Source organism: Eriocheir sinensis, chromosome 6 (assembly GCF_024679095.1).
Source record: "Eriocheir sinensis breed Jianghai 21 chromosome 6, ASM2467909v1, whole genome shotgun sequence".
Classification (NCBI taxonomy): domain Eukaryota; kingdom Metazoa; phylum Arthropoda; class Malacostraca; order Decapoda; family Varunidae; genus Eriocheir; species Eriocheir sinensis.
In genome coordinates, this window is record NC_066514.1 from 22,286,253 (window position 1) to 22,306,862 (window position 20,610).

General features: G+C 52.5%; 2 protein-coding genes across 4 annotated transcripts in view; both read right to left on the reverse strand.

The window, feature by feature from the left end:
• Positions 1-1,360: 1,360 nt before the first annotated feature.
• Positions 1,361-20,610, reverse strand: part of LOC126990240 (uncharacterized) — a 158,865-nt gene continuing 139,615 nt past the window's right edge. For all 3 annotated transcript variants that reach the window (XM_050848795.1, XM_050848799.1, XM_050848803.1), the window contains one exon: positions 1,361-2,092. The gene's annotated coding sequence lies outside the window, so the exon portion shown is untranslated. The remainder of the gene's footprint in view (positions 2,093-20,610) is intronic.
• Positions 11,794-20,288, reverse strand: LOC126991215 (proline-rich protein 36-like). Its single transcript, XM_050849998.1, has 3 exons — positions 20,207-20,288; positions 19,174-20,148; positions 11,794-13,184 (listed from the first exon to the last, which is right to left on the reverse strand). The coding sequence occupies exons 1-3, from the start codon at positions 20,286-20,288 to the stop codon at positions 11,794-11,796; spliced, it is 2,448 nt and encodes an 815-aa protein (XP_050705955.1).

Consider the following 20,610-nt stretch of genomic DNA (forward strand, 5'->3'; position numbering starts at 1 on the left):
TGAGGGAAGGGAAGCTGAGGTAAGGGAAGGGGAGGTGAGGGAAGGGAGGGGAGGTAAGGGAAGGGGAGGTGAGGGAAGGGAGGGGAGGTAAGGGAAGGTGAGGCGAGGTAAAGGGATATGAGAGATGGGAAAGCGAGGGCAGGGAAGGGCCGCGAAGGGGCAGTCTCCTGTTGAGCTAGTTGTTGTGGTCCTCCTGAAGGCGTGGCCGTACCAGCGTCACTCCCTTCCTTGCAGCGTGGCTGAGGTCGCGGTTTTCCCGCCTGGTTGGGCTACTCCCGAGGCACCTCCGCGGGGATGATTTGGAGGTCGTGGGCTGCGGGTTATTGACAAGCGGCCTCTTTAGCGGGATGATGTGGGCTTGGCAGTCAGCGGGTAACTCGACACTGACTTAACGGCCCTCCTTCTCTGGGCGGGCGGGGCAAAACAGCGCTAAACTTTATGTCGACAGCAGAAAGAGCGACCCTACACGATAGGTACAGCGATACACAACGCCATCTATATACGCTTGCGTAATGTATATATATATATATTAATGTGTATGTATATATATTACTCTTGATAACTAACGCTACAGAAGCAGGACTAGTATTGTAGATGCAGCAGCGGAGAGGCAGCCTGGATCCCTCGGTGCCGTGTCCGTCTCATCTCGGCCCAAACAGCATCGCTCAGGACCTGTTCACTCTTCCACACACACGTCCTCGAGGGTGTCACACGGCGGATATATACAATGTGATAGAGTGACGTGACTGTGCTATGGCTGGACAATAAAAGTTCTTCAGTGATTACATGTCGCTCGCTGCGTTCACTTTGGCTTCACACACAGACACTTTTCTTAACTCTTGTCCACGCACAGCTTCGTTCGCGCACACTTTCATTCACGCGGTTTTGCTCACAGGTTTATCCACGCACGACGCTCAATTTTCCTTCCACGCACGGACACACGGTCGAGAAGCTGCCACGGGGCGAACATGTGCACTTACAAAGCAGCAAAATAAACAGCTTTCGTTACTGACACAAAGTTGCAACCGACTCTGTGACCTCTTGCAGGCTTCACTAGGGCCTGTTATGCTCTGACGCGCCGCCGCCTGCCTCCGTGTTGGCTGCGGGCGATGTGAACCAGCAGCGCGGTGGGCCGAGGGTTTCCTATAAACGTTGCGATATATCACCTCGGCCACGCCCCCTTGTCACGAGGCGTCCGTCACACAGTTCAGGATCAGTTTCTCGGTATAATTACAAGGCTCACTACCATTCTATAATCTCCTTCCTCTCTCTTCACTGTCAGTCACGTAGTTCAGGATCAGTTTCTCGGTATAATTACAAGGCTCACTACCATTCTATAATCTTCTTCCTCTCTCTTCACTGTCAGTCACGCAGTTCAGGATCAGTTTCTCGGTATAATTACAAGGCTCACTACCATTCTATAATCTTCTTCCTCTCTCTTTCACTGTCAGTCACGCAGTTCTTTCACTCTTTCAGTGGTAAACTCTGAAGCAGTCTTAATTCCTTTGCCTGTGATTTCTCTTCCCTATATGTATGACAAAGATTCTATAGGAGACGCGTGTTGCACTCTTTTCCCGGTTACATTATCTGTCTGCCTTATCGCAAATACAACCCTTTTCCTTTGGTCATATAATGTGCTTGGGCGAACAGCGGTTACAGAATGGAGAAAGCCGCTGACGGTAACGCATTTGTCACAAGATGAGTCACTTCTCGTAATTACAGAAGGGTGATTCAATCCTTTCGTCACACATCGCAGGGTGAAGATTCCTCCTGACTCATCACGCACACTGACGCACGAAAACTCCCGGACTTTGAGTGCTTCAAGGACCCGGAGACTTGACGCAACGGAGCGGCAGGAGGAGCACCGCCGCGGGGGCTCAGGATGAAGGTGGAGGCAACGGGGACACTCTCTCTGCCCTGGCCGCGTCCAAGGCAAGACTGAAGGTGGTGGTGGCGGCAGCGGGGGGTTCTGGCGATCATGTTCAGGCTTCACTCACTCGTTGGGTCGAAGCGAGGCAGGTCCGTCCGTCTGGCTACTGTGTCTCGTCGTGGGGTTAGGTATTGGCAGGCCCTCCGCAACACCAGCCGACATCTGCAAATCACACAGCATTAGTTACAGGGCTGTATTTCAAGACCCCATCGCTTCTCACATCAACAATTTCTAAAGGTCAAAGAGGGGATCAATCGGATTTTTATGAGTGTTTTTTAAGGTTCATGGCACAGAAGAAGGCTCAAACTACCACCAGGGTCATAAAACTACCCCTGGAAAGACCTACAGCTCCTACGAAAGCCATGTCAAATATGTGAACTTGGGAGACGAAATGGTTTAAAATACGACCCGCAGACTCACACATACGCGAGGGAGTCCACGTAAACTGCTGCAATGGTCATGAAGCGCCTCAGGGCTGATTATGAACAGGCTAACAGGGCACTTGACCATAACCCACTCACAATGGGGGAGGTATTCTTTCATTCCCTCGTTCGGTGTTTCTTCCAGCACACACACACACACACACACACACACACACACACATACACACACACACACACACACACACACACACACACACACACACACACACACACACACACACACAGTATTTTTTTTTTTACAACAAAGTAGACAGCTCAAGGGCACAAAAAAGGAAACAATAATATAAAAAAAAACGCTACTCGCTGCTCCTAAAAAAAGAATCAAAAGAAGCGGCCGAAAGAGAGGTCAATTTCGGGAGGAGAGGTGTCCTGATACCCTTCTATAATATATAACGCTGAAACTATACACTACTTCATCCCCTAAGAGAAGTGTTATGATGCAAGTGCTTGATGGGAAGATGGTCGTTAGATCGTACGCACACAACTGATACCAAGCGACATAGAAAAGAAGAAAAAACGATCCTGCTGCGGGAAATTGAAAGGCAGAAAATACAGAAGTCAAGGCAGTCAGATAACAAGAGAGATACATTCAAACGTTTGCCGGAGCAGGATGGAGTGCACTAACATCAGACAAGGGGGAGTCAGATAACCAGATAGGTAGAGAGATTGAATTATAACCTTTGCCGGAGAGGGACGGAGTACACTAACATCAGGCATGAGGAATAGTTAGTCGACCAGGCAAAGATATTATATTAGGCCCTTTGCCGGAGCAGGATGGAGCACACTAATATCAGACGAGGGGGAGTCAGATAACCAGATAGGTAGAGAGATTGAATTATAACCTTTGCCGGAGAGGGACGGACAACACTAACATCAGGCATGAGGAATAGTTAGTTGAACAAGCAAAGAGATTATATTAGGCCCTTTGCCGGAGCAGGATGGAGTGCACTAATATCAGACGAGGTGTAGTCAGATAACCAGATAGAGAGATTGAATTATAACCTTTGCCGGAGAGGGACGGAGTACACTAACATCAGGCATGAGGAATAGTTAGTTGAACAGGCAAAGAGATTATATTAGGCCCTTTGCCGGAGCAGGATGGAGCACACTAATATCAGACGAGGGGGAGTCAGATAACCAGATAGAGAGATTGAATTATAACCTTTGCCGGAGAGGGACGGAGTACACTAACATCAGGCATGAGGAATAGTTAGTTGAACAAGCAAAGAGATTATATTAGGCCCTTTGCCGGAGTAGGATGGAGCACACTAACATCAGACGAGGGAGTAAGTGGAAAACCGAGAGTTGCAGTAGTCAGGGTTAGCCAGTGTAGGTTGCTGCGTAAACACGAACATGAGGCGAGAACTAGTACACAGAGAGCCTGGTGTGTGTGTGTGTGTGTGTGTGTGTGTGTGTAGGGCTGAGAGGGAAAGCCCGGAGCCTGAGTCGAGTAAACAAGTACAGGAAACAGAAACTATGGGACGATGATGGCCTCAGAGAGAGAGAGAGAGAGAGAGAGAGAGAGAGAGAGAGAGAGAGAGAGAGAGAGAATGACGTCAATGGGAAAGGTTTGGTCTATGTACACGCCGACACCCACGGCCCTCCGCCCTCGTCGACACATTTTCCCTGTAATTGTGGCCCCGCGCCCTGCTGGCCTGTCTGGGGGGCTGCGGGGGAGGGGAGCAGGGGGTGAGTGGGGAGGGAGGGGGGCAGGAGGCTGGGTGGGAAAGTTTGAAAAGTTTCGTTTAGTCGGCGCAACATCTGTGGTCATATGCCGGAGAGAGACAGAAGGGGAAGGAATTATAGGACAAGGGAACAGACCCCAGGAGACGGGACACAACCCCCGATTAATACCTGGTACCCATTCACTGCTGGGTGGGAGGGGCGGGCAGTGCATGGGTTCTTTCCTTCACTCACGGGGACCACCAAAGCGCTTGTTCATAAATCATTTGTACGGAAGCAAAATAAATGTTCGGACCTGCAGGCTTGACTTGGTGAACTTGAAAATGAAAAAAACAAAAGCATACTAAGAACACACACACACACACACACACACACACACACACACACACACACACACACACACACACACACACACACTCTCTCTCTCTCTCTCTCTCTCTCTCTCTCACACACACACACACACACACAATATAGATCCTGTTACGCCGTCACCTATACACTGACCAGAGCCAACACAGCCCAGCCCAGCCCAGCCTAGTCCAGTTCAGTCCAGCCCAGCACAATTCATGGCAGCCCAGCCAAGCACATCCCAGCTCAGCCAATCCCAGCCCAGCCCAGCTCAGCCCAGAACATCCCAGCCCAGCCCAGCATAGAACAGCCTTCCTTGTTCTCTCGTGAGTCAAGTATTAGTCACTCACTTGCGAGACTTTGAATGTGGTGCAACTGTGTGTGTGTGTGTGTGTGTGTGTGTGTGTGTGTGTGTGTGTGATTTTTCTCCTACAAACCGTCGTGTTCTCAGCTTTCCTTTCCTAAGACATGCCAGTTGTATATGCCGCCAGCCTTCGTTGATTCCACACGAGTATAACACTTCCAATGACATTTTTCCTGCCTTTTTGTCCCATACTATAGCGATACCAGATTGACGAGATGGTTTTTGCGCTGGCTCCCTCGGGTCCATTCCTCCCCTCTGCTTTGCCACACAGTCCCAACACCTGTCTCTCCCTCTCATGTGTTACCTGTAGCTACCACATGAGAAATATATGGTGTTGAAAGTGATGTTTTAAACGCAACCGAATTTCGCATAATTTATTTCTAACGGCCAAAAAAGTGGCAAAATGCGTTCTCGTGAGTGTTTTTTGTAGAGTTAATGATACAGAAGTCTTGTTAAACTCCCAGCAGGGTCGAGAAACTACCCACCATGGAAAGGCCCATAACTCCTACGAAAGCCATGTTAAATGTGTGTGTAGCCTGGGCGCCGGAATGTTTAATTAAAGGAGGCTCTCGCAGAGGTTGTAGGCATTTCCATGGGTAGTTTCATATCCTTGACGGTAGTTTTGCAAGATTTCTAAGCCATGAATAAGAAAAACACTATTGAGAAGCCGATTCAGCATTCATGTGGCCTTCAAAATTTGTCGTAACAAGAGCCAAGACATGTGAGAATAGAGTCCCAGAGTCGGATCTTTCATCAAACCATTTACGAGACCTGTTGTTGGTGAGTCTTCTGGTAACTCCATCATCTAGGAACGCTCTTGATCTTAAGGCAAAGGCAATGAAGGAAGTGTCGACCAGGCCAGTACTTCATTCACTGTCCTCGGAGCGGCCTAAACACAAGGATCATTCGTAGAGGACAGATTTACTAAAAGACTTTTATATGTATACCAACGACCGGTCTTGTAGTGGCTTGATGGATCCGGCCCCAGGTCCATATTATTAACAGATATACTAAGGCGTCGAGGCGTTTGAGAATATGGGTCCAGTGTTGCAGAGCGGCGGGGAGGAAGAAACCCGCGGGAACCAACACAAAACAACACCGCCAATCTGGTTTTGCTATAACACGTGAAAGGATGATATGCCTGTGTCGCCCTGGATGTCCTTGCCGCCCCATGGAGTGCCGCCCCGTGCCCCCCTGACCCCGCCAACGTAACCTGACAGCCGCGCGCCCTACCACACAGTACCTGCACGCGACGACAGGGGCGGGAAGGGACTGAACCACCACCCCCGCAGCACCTCGAGAAGCTTTGCCCCTAAGTCTATATACACCAAGTCAAGTCATACGCAGGTTTGTGGGAGGAGACACGGCCGAGGCGTGGCTTATGCGTGACGTTGCTTGGAGCCAAACTAGAGAATGTAGAAACAGGGATTTAGAGAAAACGAGGAAAGGCGGACTAATTTAAATCAATCATTTCATCATGCCCTCCCTCACACCCCACACCGCCGTTTGTAGTCATTGGAATTACACTCACGCAATAGCACAATAAAAAGACATATTTTTTCGTCAGTGGCTTGCCTGAACGCGCTGTGAAAGAAGGCGAGAATGCACATCCAGAGTGCACACACGGCCCCAACTTTAGTCACCCCTGAACTGGCGGGTATTTTTTGTTTTAGCTCCAAGTGACGTCATCCCGCTGCTCCGCCCCAAAACCGCCTCCTGCGCGTACCGGTCGCAGTTTTGAAGCAGATTGACTTGACTTGGTATATATAGACTTAGCTTTGCTCGGGAGTGTCAGACGCCTCCACCCCTCACATCAACAATTTCCAAAGGTCGAAAAGGAGATCAGTCCGGTTCTAACGAGTGTTCTTTTGGGTTCATGGTATACATAAAAAAGGTCAAACTACCACCAGGGCCATAAAACTCTCCGTGGAAATGCCCAAAACTCCTGCGAAAACCTTGTCAAATGTGCGTGTGTGTGTGTGTGTGTGTGTTTGCTTGGGGGCCGATTAACGATTATGACCGTTTGCCCCTCGCGTGCTGGTGGTGGCGGTGGTGGTGGTGGTGGTGGTGGAGGTGGTGGCGGTGGTGGTGAGCTACCTAACTAATTATTTGGGGTGTCTTGCCCGTGCCCCCCTGCCCCCTGTCCTCCCCTACACCGACCCTCCACACAGACGTAAAAATGAGCTCATCTCAGGAAGTATTTTGGGAATATTAACACACACACACACACACACACACACACACACACACACACACACACACACATTTTGGCCACTAATATTGGCAATTATTCACATTTTGATCCCTAATCTTGAGTTGTGGCGTCAGTGATAAGTTGGAAACCTTCGAAGAGGAGGAGGAGGAGGAGGAGGAGGAGGAGGAGGAGGGTTCGAGGAAGGAAGGAAGAAACATTCGACTCTTTTGATGAGTAACGAGGGAAGGGAAGGGAAAGGAAGGAAGGGGAGAGGAAGGGAAAGGAAGGAAGGGGAGAGGAAGGGTAGGGAAGGGAAGGGAAGAGAGTGGGTAAGGAAGGGCAGGGGAAAGAGGGTGGGAAGGGGAGGGAAGGGGAAAGGGAAGGTAGAAATGGGTAGGGAGAGGAAGGGGAAGAAAGGGGAAAGGGAGAGGAGAGGTTAGGGAAGGTAGGGAAGGGAAGGAGAGATTGAGGGTATGGTAAGGGAGGGGGAGAGGGTGGGTAAGGAAGGGGAGGAAGGGAAGGCAAGGGGAGATTGAGGGTATGATAAGGGAGGGGGAGTGTGTGGGTAAGGAAGGGGAGAGGAGGAAGGGAAGGAAGGGAAGGCAAGGGGAGACTGAGGGTATGGTAAGGGAGGGGGAGAGGGTGGGTAAGGAAGGGGAGAGGAGGAAGGGAAGGAGGGGAAGGAAGGGAAGGCAAGGGGAAACTGAGGGTATGGTAAGGGAGGGGGAGAGGGTGGGTAAGGAAGGGGAGAGGAGGAAGGGAAGGAAGGGGGGGAAGGGGGGGAAGGGCTGAGGTTCGAACACCTGAAATAGTTCGTCAGCGTCACACCCGGAGTACCTCATCTGCCCTCACTCGCCCCTCACTCCTCACCTCCATTCCTCCCCTCACCCTTCCCCTCGTCCCCCACCCCTCTCCCTCCTCCTCCCTCTCCCCTTCACCCCTCACTCCTCACCTCCATTCCTCCCCTCACTCTTCCCCTCGTCCCCCACCCCTCTCCCTCCTCCTCCCACTCCCCTTCACCCCTCACTCCTCACCTCCATTCCTCCCCTCACCCTTCCCCTCGTCCCCCACCCCTCTCCCTCCTCCTCCCACTCCCCTTCACCCCTCACTCCTCACCTCCATTCCTCCCCTCACTCTTCCCCTCGTCCCCCACCCCTCTCCCTCCTCCTCCCCTCTTCACCTCACCCTCACCTCACCCCTCACCCTCCCTCCTCCCTCTCACTTCCTCCTCCTTTCCTCCTCACCCCTCTCCTTCCCATCTTCCCCTCACACCTCACTTCTCATCCCTCCTCCTCCTCCTCCTCCTCGGTTCAACGGTGTTTCATCTAATTAGCTCGACGTCAGAAGCGGCGTACCTCAAGGATCAGTGCTTGGCCCCATGCTCTTCTTAATTTATGTTAATGATATCGATGATGGGCTCACTTGCAAAGTATCAAAATTTGCTGATGACACAAAAATTGCTAGTAAAGTAACTGCGACACTCGACGAAGAAGCTTTACAATCAGATCTAGATCGACTTGCACGTTGGGCCAATCAATGGCAAATGAAATTTAACGTTGACAAATGTAAAGTGTTGCACATCGGAAAAAATAACAATCGCGTTCGGTACGTAATGAATGGCCAACAACTTTCTGCAGTAAGTAAAGAAAAGGATCTTGGAATCACTATATCAAGCGATTTAAAGCCCGGTCAGCATTGTTCAGAGGTAGTTAAAACTGAAAACAAATTGGTTGGCTGCATCGGACGAGTCTTTGATAATAAATCGGAAAAAGTAATATTAAAACTGTATAATTCGTTGGTTCGACCCCGTCTAGAGTACTGTGTACAGTTTTGGTCTCCCTAACGGGTTCAACGAAGAGTAACAAAGATGATTCCTAGGTTGAGAAATTTATCTTATGAACAAAGGCTTAAAGAAGTAAATTTATTCAGCCTATCAAAACGAAGAATGCGAGGCGATCTAATATAAGTGTTTAAAATGTTTAAAGGATTCAGTGATATTAATGCGGAAGATTACTTTACAATTGATCGATCAAATAGAACAAGAAGAAATCACAATTTGAAGATAAGTGGTAAAAGATTCTCGTCGCACGAAGCTAAACACTTCTTCTTCAATCGCGTTGTTAATGTTTGGAACTCTCTACCCTGTGATGTCGTTGATAGTACAACAGTTACGGCCTTCAAGAATAGATTAGACAAGTATTTTGAATCCAACCAGCAACTAAGATATTACTCATTGTCGTAATAACGTTAAGTTCTTTCGAATACTGGTGTCCTTGTCCGCATTTATCGCCCGGTTAGTGGTAGCAGTAATGGTAGTTCTTTCCTCTTTCCTACATAAATTCCATGCAGTTTTTCCATGCTGCATGGTTCTTTTTCCTTTCCTGCCAGCTTTGGCTGGAGGGATGGGGGGGGGGGGAGGAGCCTTCGCCTTTGCTGTCCTTCATCTTCCACCTTTGATTAGATAGTTAGTGTAGCTTGTCACAAACAGCCTCGTAAGGACCAGCAGGTCTGCTGTTGTTTGTTCTTCCTTTGTGTTCCTTTGTGTGTTCCTCGTCCCTCACGCCTCACTTCTTATCCCTCCTCCTCCTCCTCGTTAGATTACTTCAAACACACACACACACACACACACACACACACACACACACACACACACACACACACACACACACACACACACACACACACACACACACACACACACACACACAAGGGTAGCGGTCAGCGTTTGCGTGCGGTAGGAACATAACCGCACCTCTAGTATGGAGATGAACAGCGGTCGGAATACTCTTGCATTGGGGGGAGGAGGTGGAGGAGGAGGAGGAGGAGGAGGGGCGCCGTTAACCAAAGAAGTATATGGAATGCCTTAAAAAAAAAAGCCTCAAGCGAAGGACCTATAAAAAAAAATAAGCGTTTCACAGCGACGGAGAAGATGGAGGAGGAAGAGGAAGAAGAAAAACAAGGGGAGGAGAAGGAGGAAGGAGGAGAAGGAGGCCTACATGAGAGAGGCACACACACACACACACACACACACACACACACACACACACACACACACACACACACATCACCGCCACCAACGCACGGCGCCTCATAAACTATTTTGGGTCGGTAGTTAAATTTACCTCCGAATCTTTCACGATCAGTTCATTAATTTAGAGTTCCGGGGCGGGAGGGAGAGGCGACGCGCCATATAAGCGTTGGCGGGGCTCGACGGGGCGGAGAGGCGGGCAGGGGGAGGAGACGGGGCGGGCGGCTCCAGGGGTAAAAGTCTATCTCCCCTTTCCCCCCCTCCGAAGGCAATGGTATGCTCAATTGACGAGTAAATATAACTCCTAGAAAATTATTATTATTATTATTATCATTATTATTATCGCGCAGCTAAACTTAACGAATCGTTCAAGACTTGCCCTTCCACGAACACATTTCTGCGGGTCTCTTAATATACAGTGCCGCCGCCGCCGCCGCCGCCGCCGCCGGGTTCCATGCATCAGATTTAGACACAAAAATGTTATCTCGCTAATGCGCCTCACCAACCTCCGGATTCCATGGACCAGATTTAGACACAAAAAGGAGTGAACTTCCCCCGCGCGTCGCGTCTCAGTCGCCTTTCCTGCCTGTCTCATAAGTGGGGGTGGCGACCACACCCCCTTGGCCTCCCCTGCCCTGCCCCGCCTTGCCCCACCTTGACTCAGCAGTTCATCAGAGCCGCGGTGGGTGCAAATAGGTTCAGCGCGCGACGCTTCCTCGCCCCGCATGCCGCCCCAGCACCGCGCACCTGGTGTGATGCTCTGCTGGCGTGTGGTAAACCCGCAGTGTAGGCGGTGGCCGAACTGGTAGCGTACTGGGCCCACATTCACCGCGTGATGGACGACGCGGGTTCGAATCCCCACGCTACCACCTGGGATTTTTCAGTCACCGCCGAGTGGCTTAAAACTACCCACATGCTGTCCTGAAGACCACCCATCAACCCGGACTCTAGAGGAAGCCGTCCAAGCGAATCAAGAACGAGTTCCGGGGGGCAGCATGAGCCAATGCAAGATGGCGCCACTATAAACACTCGCCTGCGCCAGAACGGGCTGGGCCGACCATCAGGCCCCACCTGGAAGATGCCTACCGGCGCAACAGGCAACGACGTAAAAAAAAAAAAAAAAAAAAAAAACGCACAGGTCCTAAGCCTGACGGAGGAAATCTTTCTCCGGGAATGGCGTTCTCAGCACACTCGGGTAATTGGCGTCAGTGGACCAACGACCTGGTGAGGAGATGGCGGTCTCCACGAAGGCCAGCAGAACACCCTGCTGCTGCCTGGGAACTGCGGACCACCAGAGCTTAATTACCCGCTGCCGCGAGAATACCGTCAACAATGGAAGGAGGAACCACTTTGAGGCCTCGCCTTCCGCGGTGACTCAGTGTGGGAAGTTCAAGGATCGCCGGAATATTAATATCCGGAGCAGGTCATTTATTTTCTTGTCCGTAGCTTCCGATGAAAACGGTCGTGTAGTTCGGATCAGAATTTGTCTGCCTGCGTCTTTGATATGGCTGTACCCCGCGGCTCGCGCTCCCCGCCAGCAGCCGTGCTCGTCCCCGCGGCGATAAACGTCACTGTTCACGAACACCGCCTGCATCACTCAGCGGCGGGGAGGGCCGCGCCACGGTGGGGGTGGTGGATACATTGACTTATTTTCTTAAAGAATAATTTACTGGAACACCAAGTGGTTTTATCCGGACAGTTTCTTGATTCTGGCGGAAATAATATGCACACGGCAAGGCTCCTCAACCAAAGGGCGGCAGGAAAGTGACGGGAGACACTGAGCGGGGCAGCGGACGACAGGAGTCAGGGAGCGGGGCGGCGGACGACAGGAGTCAGGGAGCGGGGCGGCGGACGACAGGAGTCAGGGAGCGGGGCGGCGGACGAAAGGAGGCAAGACTGGAGTGAGGGCGGCGGACGACGGGAGCCAAGACTGGAGTGAGGGCGGCGGACGACGGGAGCCAAGACTGGAGTGAGGGCGGCGGACGACAGAAGGCAAGACTGGAGTGAGGGCGGCGGACGACAGAAGGCAAGACTGGAGTGAGGGCGGCGGACGACAGGAGCCCAGACTGGGGTGAGGGCGGCGGACGACAGGAGCCAAGACTGGAGTGAGGGCGGCGGACGACAGAAGGCAAGACTGGGGTGAGGGCGGCGGACGACAGAAGGCAAGACTGGAGTGAGGGCGGCGGACGACAGGAGCCAAGACTGGGGTGAGGGCGGCGGACGACAGGAGCCAAGACTGGAGTGAGGGCGGCGGACGACAGAAGCCAAGACTGGGGTGAGGGCGGCGGACGACAGAAGGCAAGACTGGTGTGAGGGCGGCGGACGACAGGAGCCCAGACTGGGGTGAGGGCGGCGGACGACAGGAGCCAAGACTGGAGTGAGGGCGGCGGACGACAGGAGCCCAGACTGGGGTGAGGGCGGCGGACGACAGGAGCCCAGACTGGGGTGAGGGCGGCGGACGACAGAAGCCAAGAAGACTGGGGTGAGGGCGGCGGACGACAGGAGCCCAGACTGGAGTGAGGGCGGCGGACGACAGGAGACAAGACTGGGGTGAGGGCGGCGGACGACAGGAGCCCAGACTGGAGTGAGGGCGGCGGACGACAGGAGCCAAGACTGGGGTGAGGGCGGCGGACGACAGGAGCCCAGACTGGGGTGAGGGCGGCGGACGACAGAAGCCAAGAAGACTGGGGTGAGGGCGGCGGACGACAGGAGCCCAGACTGGGGTGAGGGCGGCGGACGACAGGAGGCAAGACTGGAGTGAGGGCGGCGGACGACAGGAGCCCAGACTGGGGTGAGGGCGGCGGACGACAGGAGGCAAGACTGGGGTGAGGGCGGCGGACGACAGGAGCCAAGACTGGAGTGAGGGCGGCGGACGACAGGAGGCAAGACTGGAGTGAGGGCGGCGGACGACAGGAGGCAAGACTGGAGTGAGGGCGGCGGACGACAGGAGCCAAGACTGGGGTGAGGGCGGCGGACGACAGGAGGCAAGACTGGGGTGAGAGCGGCGGACGACAGGAGCCCAGACTGGGGTGAGGGCGGCGGACGACAGGAGGCAAGACTGGGGTGAGAGCGGCGGACGACAGGAGGCAAGACTGGGGTGAGAGCGGCGGAGGACAGGAGGCAAGACTGGGGTGAGAGCGGCGGAGGACAGGAGGCAAGACTGGGGTGAGAGCGGCGGACGACAGGAGCCAAGACTGGGGTGAGAGCGGCGGACGACAGGAGCCCAGACTAGGGTGAGGGCGGCGGACGACAGGAGGCAAGACTGGGGTGAGGGCGGCGGAGGACAGGGAGAACAGGGAAGTGTTTTCAATCTAAACACTTACAAATAGAACATTGATCATCGTTTAAGTTGGTGCAGAAGAAATCCTGCCGGTCACTTGAAGCTGCATATAGTATTAGTGAGATCGAGATCACAAACACATTACGCCGTGCGAGTCTGTTTTCTCATGACAAGTTGAGCAAGGCGGCGCGGCGCTTACTGCCGGGAAGGAACAACGCGTCGGCGGCTGCCCGCTGGACGAGGTCGAGGCGGGTCCGGTCTTGTGTACTCCAGACGTTAGCCTCAGGCGTGTTGAGAGGCTTCCGTAAATCTCTCTCCCTCTCTCCCTCTCTCTCTCTCTCTCTCTCTCTCTCTCTCTCGCGGCATTTAACTACGCGTCAGGCACCAAGCATTGTCCACACACGCCACGAGCTGACCGGCATCTCCACTTTCCCGATGGAACGTGAGGCTGTGCTTTAATCTCCTCGCAGGGACGTGTAGAATCAGAGCATCCTTCCAGTCCTAACACACAGAGCGAAACCTTGAACCCACACACACACAAACACTACCCATAAAAATACTAACACATCCTCTACCAAAGCCTTGTCAAACTACCACCAGGATCATAATGCTACCCATGGATATACTAACACAACCTCTACCAAAGCCTTGTCAAACTACCACCAGGATCACAATGCTACCCATGGATATACTAACACAACCTCTACCAAAGCCTTGTCAAACTATCACCAGGCTCATAACACTACCCATGGATATACTAACACAACCTCTACCAAAGCCTTGTCAAACTATCACCAGGCTCATAACACTACCCATGGATATACTAACACAACCTCTACCAAAGCCTTGTCAAACTATCACTTGGCTCATATCACTACCCATGGATATACTAACACAACCTCTACCAAAGCCTTGTCAAACTACCACCAGGCTCATAACACTACCCATGGATATACTAACACAACCTCTACCAAAGCCTTGTCAAACTATCACCAGGCTCATAACACTACCCATGGATATACTAACACAACCTCTACCAAAGCCTTGTCAAACTATCACTAGGCTCATAACACTACCCATGGATATACTAACACAGCCTCTACCAAAGTCTTGTCAAACTATCACCAGGCTCATAACACTACCCATGGATATACTAACACAACTTCTGCCAAAGTCTTGTCAAACTATCACCAGGCTCATAACACTACCCATGGAAATACTAACACATCCTCTACCAAAGCCTTGTCAAACTATCACTTGGCTCATAACACTACCCATGGAAACACTAACACAACCTCTACCAAAGCCTTGTCAAACTATCACCAGGCTCATAACACTACCTATGGAAATACTATTAACACAACCTCTACCAAAGGCTTGTCAAACTATCACCAGGCTCATAACACTACCCATGGATATACTAACACAACCTCTACCAAAGCCTTGTCAAACTATCACCAGGCTCATATCACTACCCATGGATATACTAACACAACCTCTACCAAAGCCTTGTCAAACTATCACCAGGCTCATAACACTACCCATGGAAATACTAACACAGCCTCTACCAAAGTCTTGTCAAACTATCACTTGGCTCATATCACCCATGGATATACTAACACAACTTCTGCCAAAGTCTTGTCAAACTACCACCAGGATCATAATGCTACCCATGGAAATACTAACACATCCTCTACCAAAGTGTTGTCAAACTATCACCAGGCTCATAACGCTACCCATGGATATACTAACACAACCTCTACCAAAGCCTTGTCAAACTACCACCAGGATCATAATGTTACCCATGGAAATACTAACGTATCCTCTACCAAAGTCTTGTCAAACTATCACTTGGCTCATAACGCTACCCATGGAAATACTAACAGAACCTCTGCCAAAGTCTTGTCAAATGTGGATGTGTAAGCTTTGCAGGCGCAGGACGGAGCACACTAACTTCAGGGTGACGGAGTATATTGGGGAGTCTCTCCTAAATTGGGCTAAGAATGGATGATGATGATAATGATGATGATGATGATGATGATGATGATGATGACAATGTTGACAATGATGCTGTTATTGGTGCTGCTCCTGGTGAGGGAGGATGAGGCAAATCGTTTAGAGGAGAGCCCCGACTTTACCTGCAATGGTGTGTGTGTGTGTGTGTGTGTGTGTGGCCGCGTGCCGCTGCCCGGAGCCTCCACCTGTTGCTGAGGTGAGCAATGCTTTGTGAATGGCCGCCGCTGAGAGTACCATCATCATCATCAGCCAGTATTAGTCCATGGGAGAACAAAGGCCTTTCCCATCGCCTTCCCATCTGTCTGTCCGGCGTCAGTGTTCTCCCATCCGCTCCGGCAGAGGTCATGCTTCGCCTCTCCGCCTGGCTCCCTGTTTGCTGTGACTTGTGCCGTCCCCAAGATGGCACTCTGCTGCTGTCCGGTGCGGGTGTCTGGCAGTGCCACCAAGGACACGTGTTTCCTCATTGATCTCGTCAAGGTGCCGCGGCGGCCGTCTCCACGACGCCGCTGCAAGCACGGTAAACACCCGCGGCGCGACGAGTATTAATGGGCTCGTTACGTAAAGTACGACACGCGCCTGTACACTAGCGGCGACCATGACCTGAACACACACACACACACACACACACACACACACACACACGCACACACACACACACACACACACACACACACACACACACACACACACACTGCTAAGGGTCTGCCTGTATGGGGGTCACGGGAGGCCAGAGTACCTGTGGGGGACAATGGCCTCAGATAACTATGATTTATAACATGCCAAATTACACGACATTTTCTCTCTCTCTCTCTCTCTCTCTCTCTCTCTCTCTCTCTCTCTCTCTCTCTCTCTCTCTCTCTCTCTCTCTCTCTCTCTCTCTCTCTCTCTCTCTCTCTCAGAATTAAAATAAGGGCGTAGCATTTTACTGGAAAAAGGTTTTGCCCTTCCCGACCCCCAATCCCACTAATACATTAAAAAACGAACACACACACACACACACACACACACACACACACACACACACACACAATGGGAAACAGGAAGCAGGCAGACAGGCAGACCGGGGCGCATCCTACTTCCGTGTGTGAGTGTGTGTGTGTCCGCCCATACCTGGAATACCTGTCTCGCTGCTCGTCAGGCGGGGAGGAGCCCGGGGCCACGCAGGCAGCTGGGGGAGGGAGAGGGGCGGCCGAGACTCTCACAAGGCAGCCGTGTGTGTGTGTGTGTGTGTGTGTGTAACGCCTTCAGTATGCCCCGCGTAAATCCGAGAGTGCCGCGGCGTGCAGTCGGGTGTGTGCCGCACGCTGAAGCCCTACCGCTGTGTTCCTGACCGCTCACAGCCACTCCTCGACAACAACTGGCCACCACCACCACCGCCTCGCCGCCCCACGCCCGCGGCCCGCCTCGCCGCCCTCCCAACGTGAGACGCGTGGCTCTGGCGACGGTAATGTTGTGCCGGGAGTTGCCAGCGTGGGATTACGGTGAGTGGCTGACGCTGGCGTGTGTCCCGGGGTGAGGGGCGTGCAGGCAGGTACGGGTTCAGGCACTCGGCGATGTTCCCCACGCCCTCAGCACAAGGCCGTGGGGCTCGCAGGCGGCAGGGGCGTCAGGACATTAATGGATTTTTATAAACGAGGAACTTCACGAATTGTAGTCCATTAAATGATCTGCGACTAGTGGGCATTCTAATAGTACACCTTTCTATTCATCTATTTATCCATAATTTTAGATACGGTAACTTATAAACGCCGTAGGACGCTAAGAGTAGGCCAAAGTGCTGCTCGCTGGATGCCGAGTGAAGCAAAGCGAATCAAAGGGCCAGTTTTACAGTCCAATACAGGAAGTTTGTGAGCTCCCCAACCAACACAAAATACGACGAAAATTCCTTGTTTGGCGTTGATATAGAAAGTTGGATATTTTAGGAAACCACACATCAGGAAATCTCTTTGGTATTGAGTGGAAATAACGTATCAGTGAGGAGAATATAGTTTGGTTTGGGCGCTTGCAATGACTCGGTGTTGGACTGTGGAACTGGCCCAAAGTCGCTGAAAATTCTTGGATCTTCCCAAATTTCGAGGTGCTCAGGGGCATACTCTCAAACGTTTCGGAGCCCAGACTTCCCCCCGCTTTCGTAGGAGTTCCGGGCATATCCAGGGGTAGTTTTATGACCCTTCTGGCAGTCTGATCATCCAGTTGTGCCTTGAACCTACAAAAACATTCATTAGAAGGCGATTGATCTCCTTTTCGGTCTTTGGAAATAGTTGATGTGAGAGGGAGAAGCGTCTGAGAATGAGGGAGGGAGGGAGGATGAAGAGGCGTCGGGGTGTGGAGGCGAAGGGAGCCCGTAGACACATTTATAGAAGACTTTTATCTCTAAACCTTGGAGGGGAGGGAAGCAGCCAAGGAGGGAAGGCGTGAGAAGAGGGAGCGGAGGAGGAGGAGCAGGAGGGAACACAAGTGGGAGAGAGAGAAGCATGAGAGAGGCAGTGTGAGAGGAGTATAATGAGAGAAGGGAAGATTGAGACGGGGAAAACAAGGGGAAGGGAGAGTAAGGGAGAGGGAAAGATTGGGACGGGGAAAACAAGGGGGAGGGAGAGTAAGGGAGAGGGAAAGATTGGGACGGGGAAAACAAGGGGAAGGGAAAGTAAGGGAGAGGGAAAGATTGGGACAGGGAAAACAAGGGGAAGGGAAAGTAAGGGAGAGGGAAAGATTGGGACGGGGAAAACAAGGGGAAGGGAGAGTAAGGGAGAGGGAAAGATTGGGACGGGGAAAACAAGGGGGAGGGAGAGTAAGGGAGAGGGAAAGATTGGGACGAGGAAAACAATGGGAAGGGAGAGTAAGGGAGAGGGAAAGATTGGGACGGGGAAAACAAGGGAGAGGGAAAGATTGGGACAGGGAAAACAAGGGAGAGGGAAAGATTGGGACAGGGAAAACAAGGGAGAGGGAAAGATTGGGACGGGGAAAACAAGGGAGAGGGAAAGATTGGGACAGGGAAAACAAGGGGGAGGGAAAGATTGGGACAGGGAAAACAAGGGGGAGGGAAAGATTGGGACAGGGAAAACAAGGGGGAGGGAAAGATTGGGACGGGGAAAACAAGGGAGAGGGAAAGATTGGGACAGGGAAAACAAGGGGTAGGGAAAGATTGGGACAGGGAAAACAAGGGGAGGGAAAGATTGGGACAGGGAAATCAAGGGGGAGGGAAAGATTGGGACGGGGAAAACAAGGGAGAGGGAAAGATTGGGACAGGGAAAACAAGGGAGAGGGAAAGATTGGGACAGGGAAAACAAGGGGGAGGGAAAGATTGGGACAGGAAAAACAAGGGAGAGGGAAAGATTGAGGCAGGGAAAACAAGGAGAAGGGAAAGTAAGGGAGAGGGAAAGATTGAGACAAGGCAGCAGGAGAAACAGTATGAGAAGAAAATAACGAGAGAGGGGAAGATTGAGACAGGGAAAACAAGGGGAAGGGAAAATAAGGGAAAGAGAAAGACTGAGACAGGGAAAGCTAGATAGAAGGCAAGCAAGAGAGAGGGAAAGGAAGAGGGAGGGAAAGATTAAGACAGGGAAAACAAGTGAGAGGGAAGGGAAGGAGTGAGGGAAAAGCGGGTGAGGGGAAAAGCAAGGGCTGAAAGACATGAAAAAGTGGAAGAAGGAAAAGGAAACGGTACGAAGGCATAACAGAATAAAAAGAAAGACATACAAAAGGTGTGGAAGTAGAGGAGAAAGGTACGAAAAGCCATGAAAACGATATGGAAGCGTAAAATGTATTAGAAAAAGACAAAACAGGTAATATACGAAAGAGGAGGAAGTTATGAAGAAGGGCGAGCCATGAGGTGGGTGGGTGAAGGGTGTGGGGTATGGAAGGGTAAGGGGGTCTGGGGGACGGGCGGCTTCCTGGGGGAGTGTCTGGGTTCCTGGGTGCGGCTGAGAGCGAGGGGTGGCTGCGGTCTTGCTGGGGTCTTGCTGGGGGAGTGTGTGAGTGCCTGGGTGGGAATGATAGCGAGGGGTGGCTGGGGGCTTGATGGGGGAGAGTCTGGGTGCTTGGGTGGGACAGGGGACTAGCTGGGGGAGTGTCTGAGTGCCAGGGTGGGAATGATAGCGAGGGGTGGCTGGGGGGATGGGGAGAGTCTGGGTGCTTGGGTGGGACTGGGGACTTGCTGGGGGAGTGTCTGAGTGCCTGGGTGGGAATGATAGCGAGGGGTGGCTGGGGGCTTGATGGGGGAGAGTCTGGGTGCATGGGTGGGACTGGGGACGTCATGAGGGCGTGTCTGAGTGCCTGGGTGGGAATGATAGCGAGGGGTGGCTGGGGGCTTGATGGGGGAGAGTCTGGGTGCTTGGGTGGGACTGGGGAATTGCTGGGGGAGTGTCTGAGTGCCTGGGTGGGAATGATAGCGAGGGGTGGCTGGGGCTTGATGGGGAGAGTCTGGGTGCTTGGGTGGGACTGGGGACTTGCTGGGGGAGTGTCTGAGTGCCTGGGTGGGAATGATAGCGAGGGGTGGCTGGGGCTTGATGGGGAGAGTCTGGGTGCTTGGGTGGGACTGGGGACTTGCTGGGGGAGTGTCTGAGTGCCTGGGTGGGAATGATAGCGAGGGGTGGCTGGGGGCTTGATGGGGGAGAGTCTGGGTGTTTGGGTGGGACTGGGGACTTGCTGGGGGAGTGTCTGAGTGCCTGGGTGGGAATGATAGCGAGGGGTGGCTGGGGGCTTGATGGGGGAGAGTCTGGGTGCTTGGGTGGGACAGGTGACTAGCTGGGGGAGTATCTGAGTGCCTGGGTGGGAATGATAGCGAGGGGTGGCTGGCGGCTCGATGGGGGAGAGTCTGGGTGCTTGGGTGGGACTGGGGACTTGCTGGGGGAGTGTCTGAGTGCCTGGGTGGGAATGATAGCGAGGGGTGGCTGGGGGCTTGATGGGGGAGTGTCTGGGTGCCTGGGTGGGGCTGGGGGTGGCTGCGTAAGGGCGAGGTGAGGGACGGCCCCCCTGAGATAGCGCGGGGCAGCGGCGACAGCATCAGACGAAGGCGAGGAGCGGCGTGCATGGGATGAAAAATTCTACACGTATCGGGGGTGGGAGAAGAGAGAGAGAGAGAGAGAGAGAGAGAGAGAGAGAGAGAGAGAGAGAGAGAGAGAGAGAGAGAGAGAGAGAGAGAGAGACTTATGAATGAGTGAATGAATTATAAAGAAAGACAAACAGTGTACGTCGAGCCTCTCTAGCCACGCCGCACCATCCCAGCCACCAAGGATTGTATACTATAAGGGTAGCTCACTAAAACGCCATCGATGACGTCATGACTGCGGTGCGTCATCTGGTTCACTCACACCCTGCTCTCACGG

What these genes read in the sequence shown, in the direction of transcription:
- LOC126991215 (XM_050849998.1), bottom strand. Translation starts at nt 20,288, where the DNA reads ATGCTGTCGCCGCTGCCCCGCGCTATCTCAGGGGGGCCGTCCCTCACC. An exon ending in CCACCCCCAGCCCCACCCAG is followed by an intron (nt 20,149 to 20,206) that starts GCACCCAGACAC and finishes ATTCCCACCCAG; the next exon opens with GCACTCAGACACTCCCCCAG. An exon ending in CCCAGACACTCCCCCAGGAA is followed by an intron (nt 13,185 to 19,173) that starts GCCGCCCGTCCC and finishes CTCTCACCCCAG; the next exon opens with TCTTGGCTCCTGTCGTCCGC.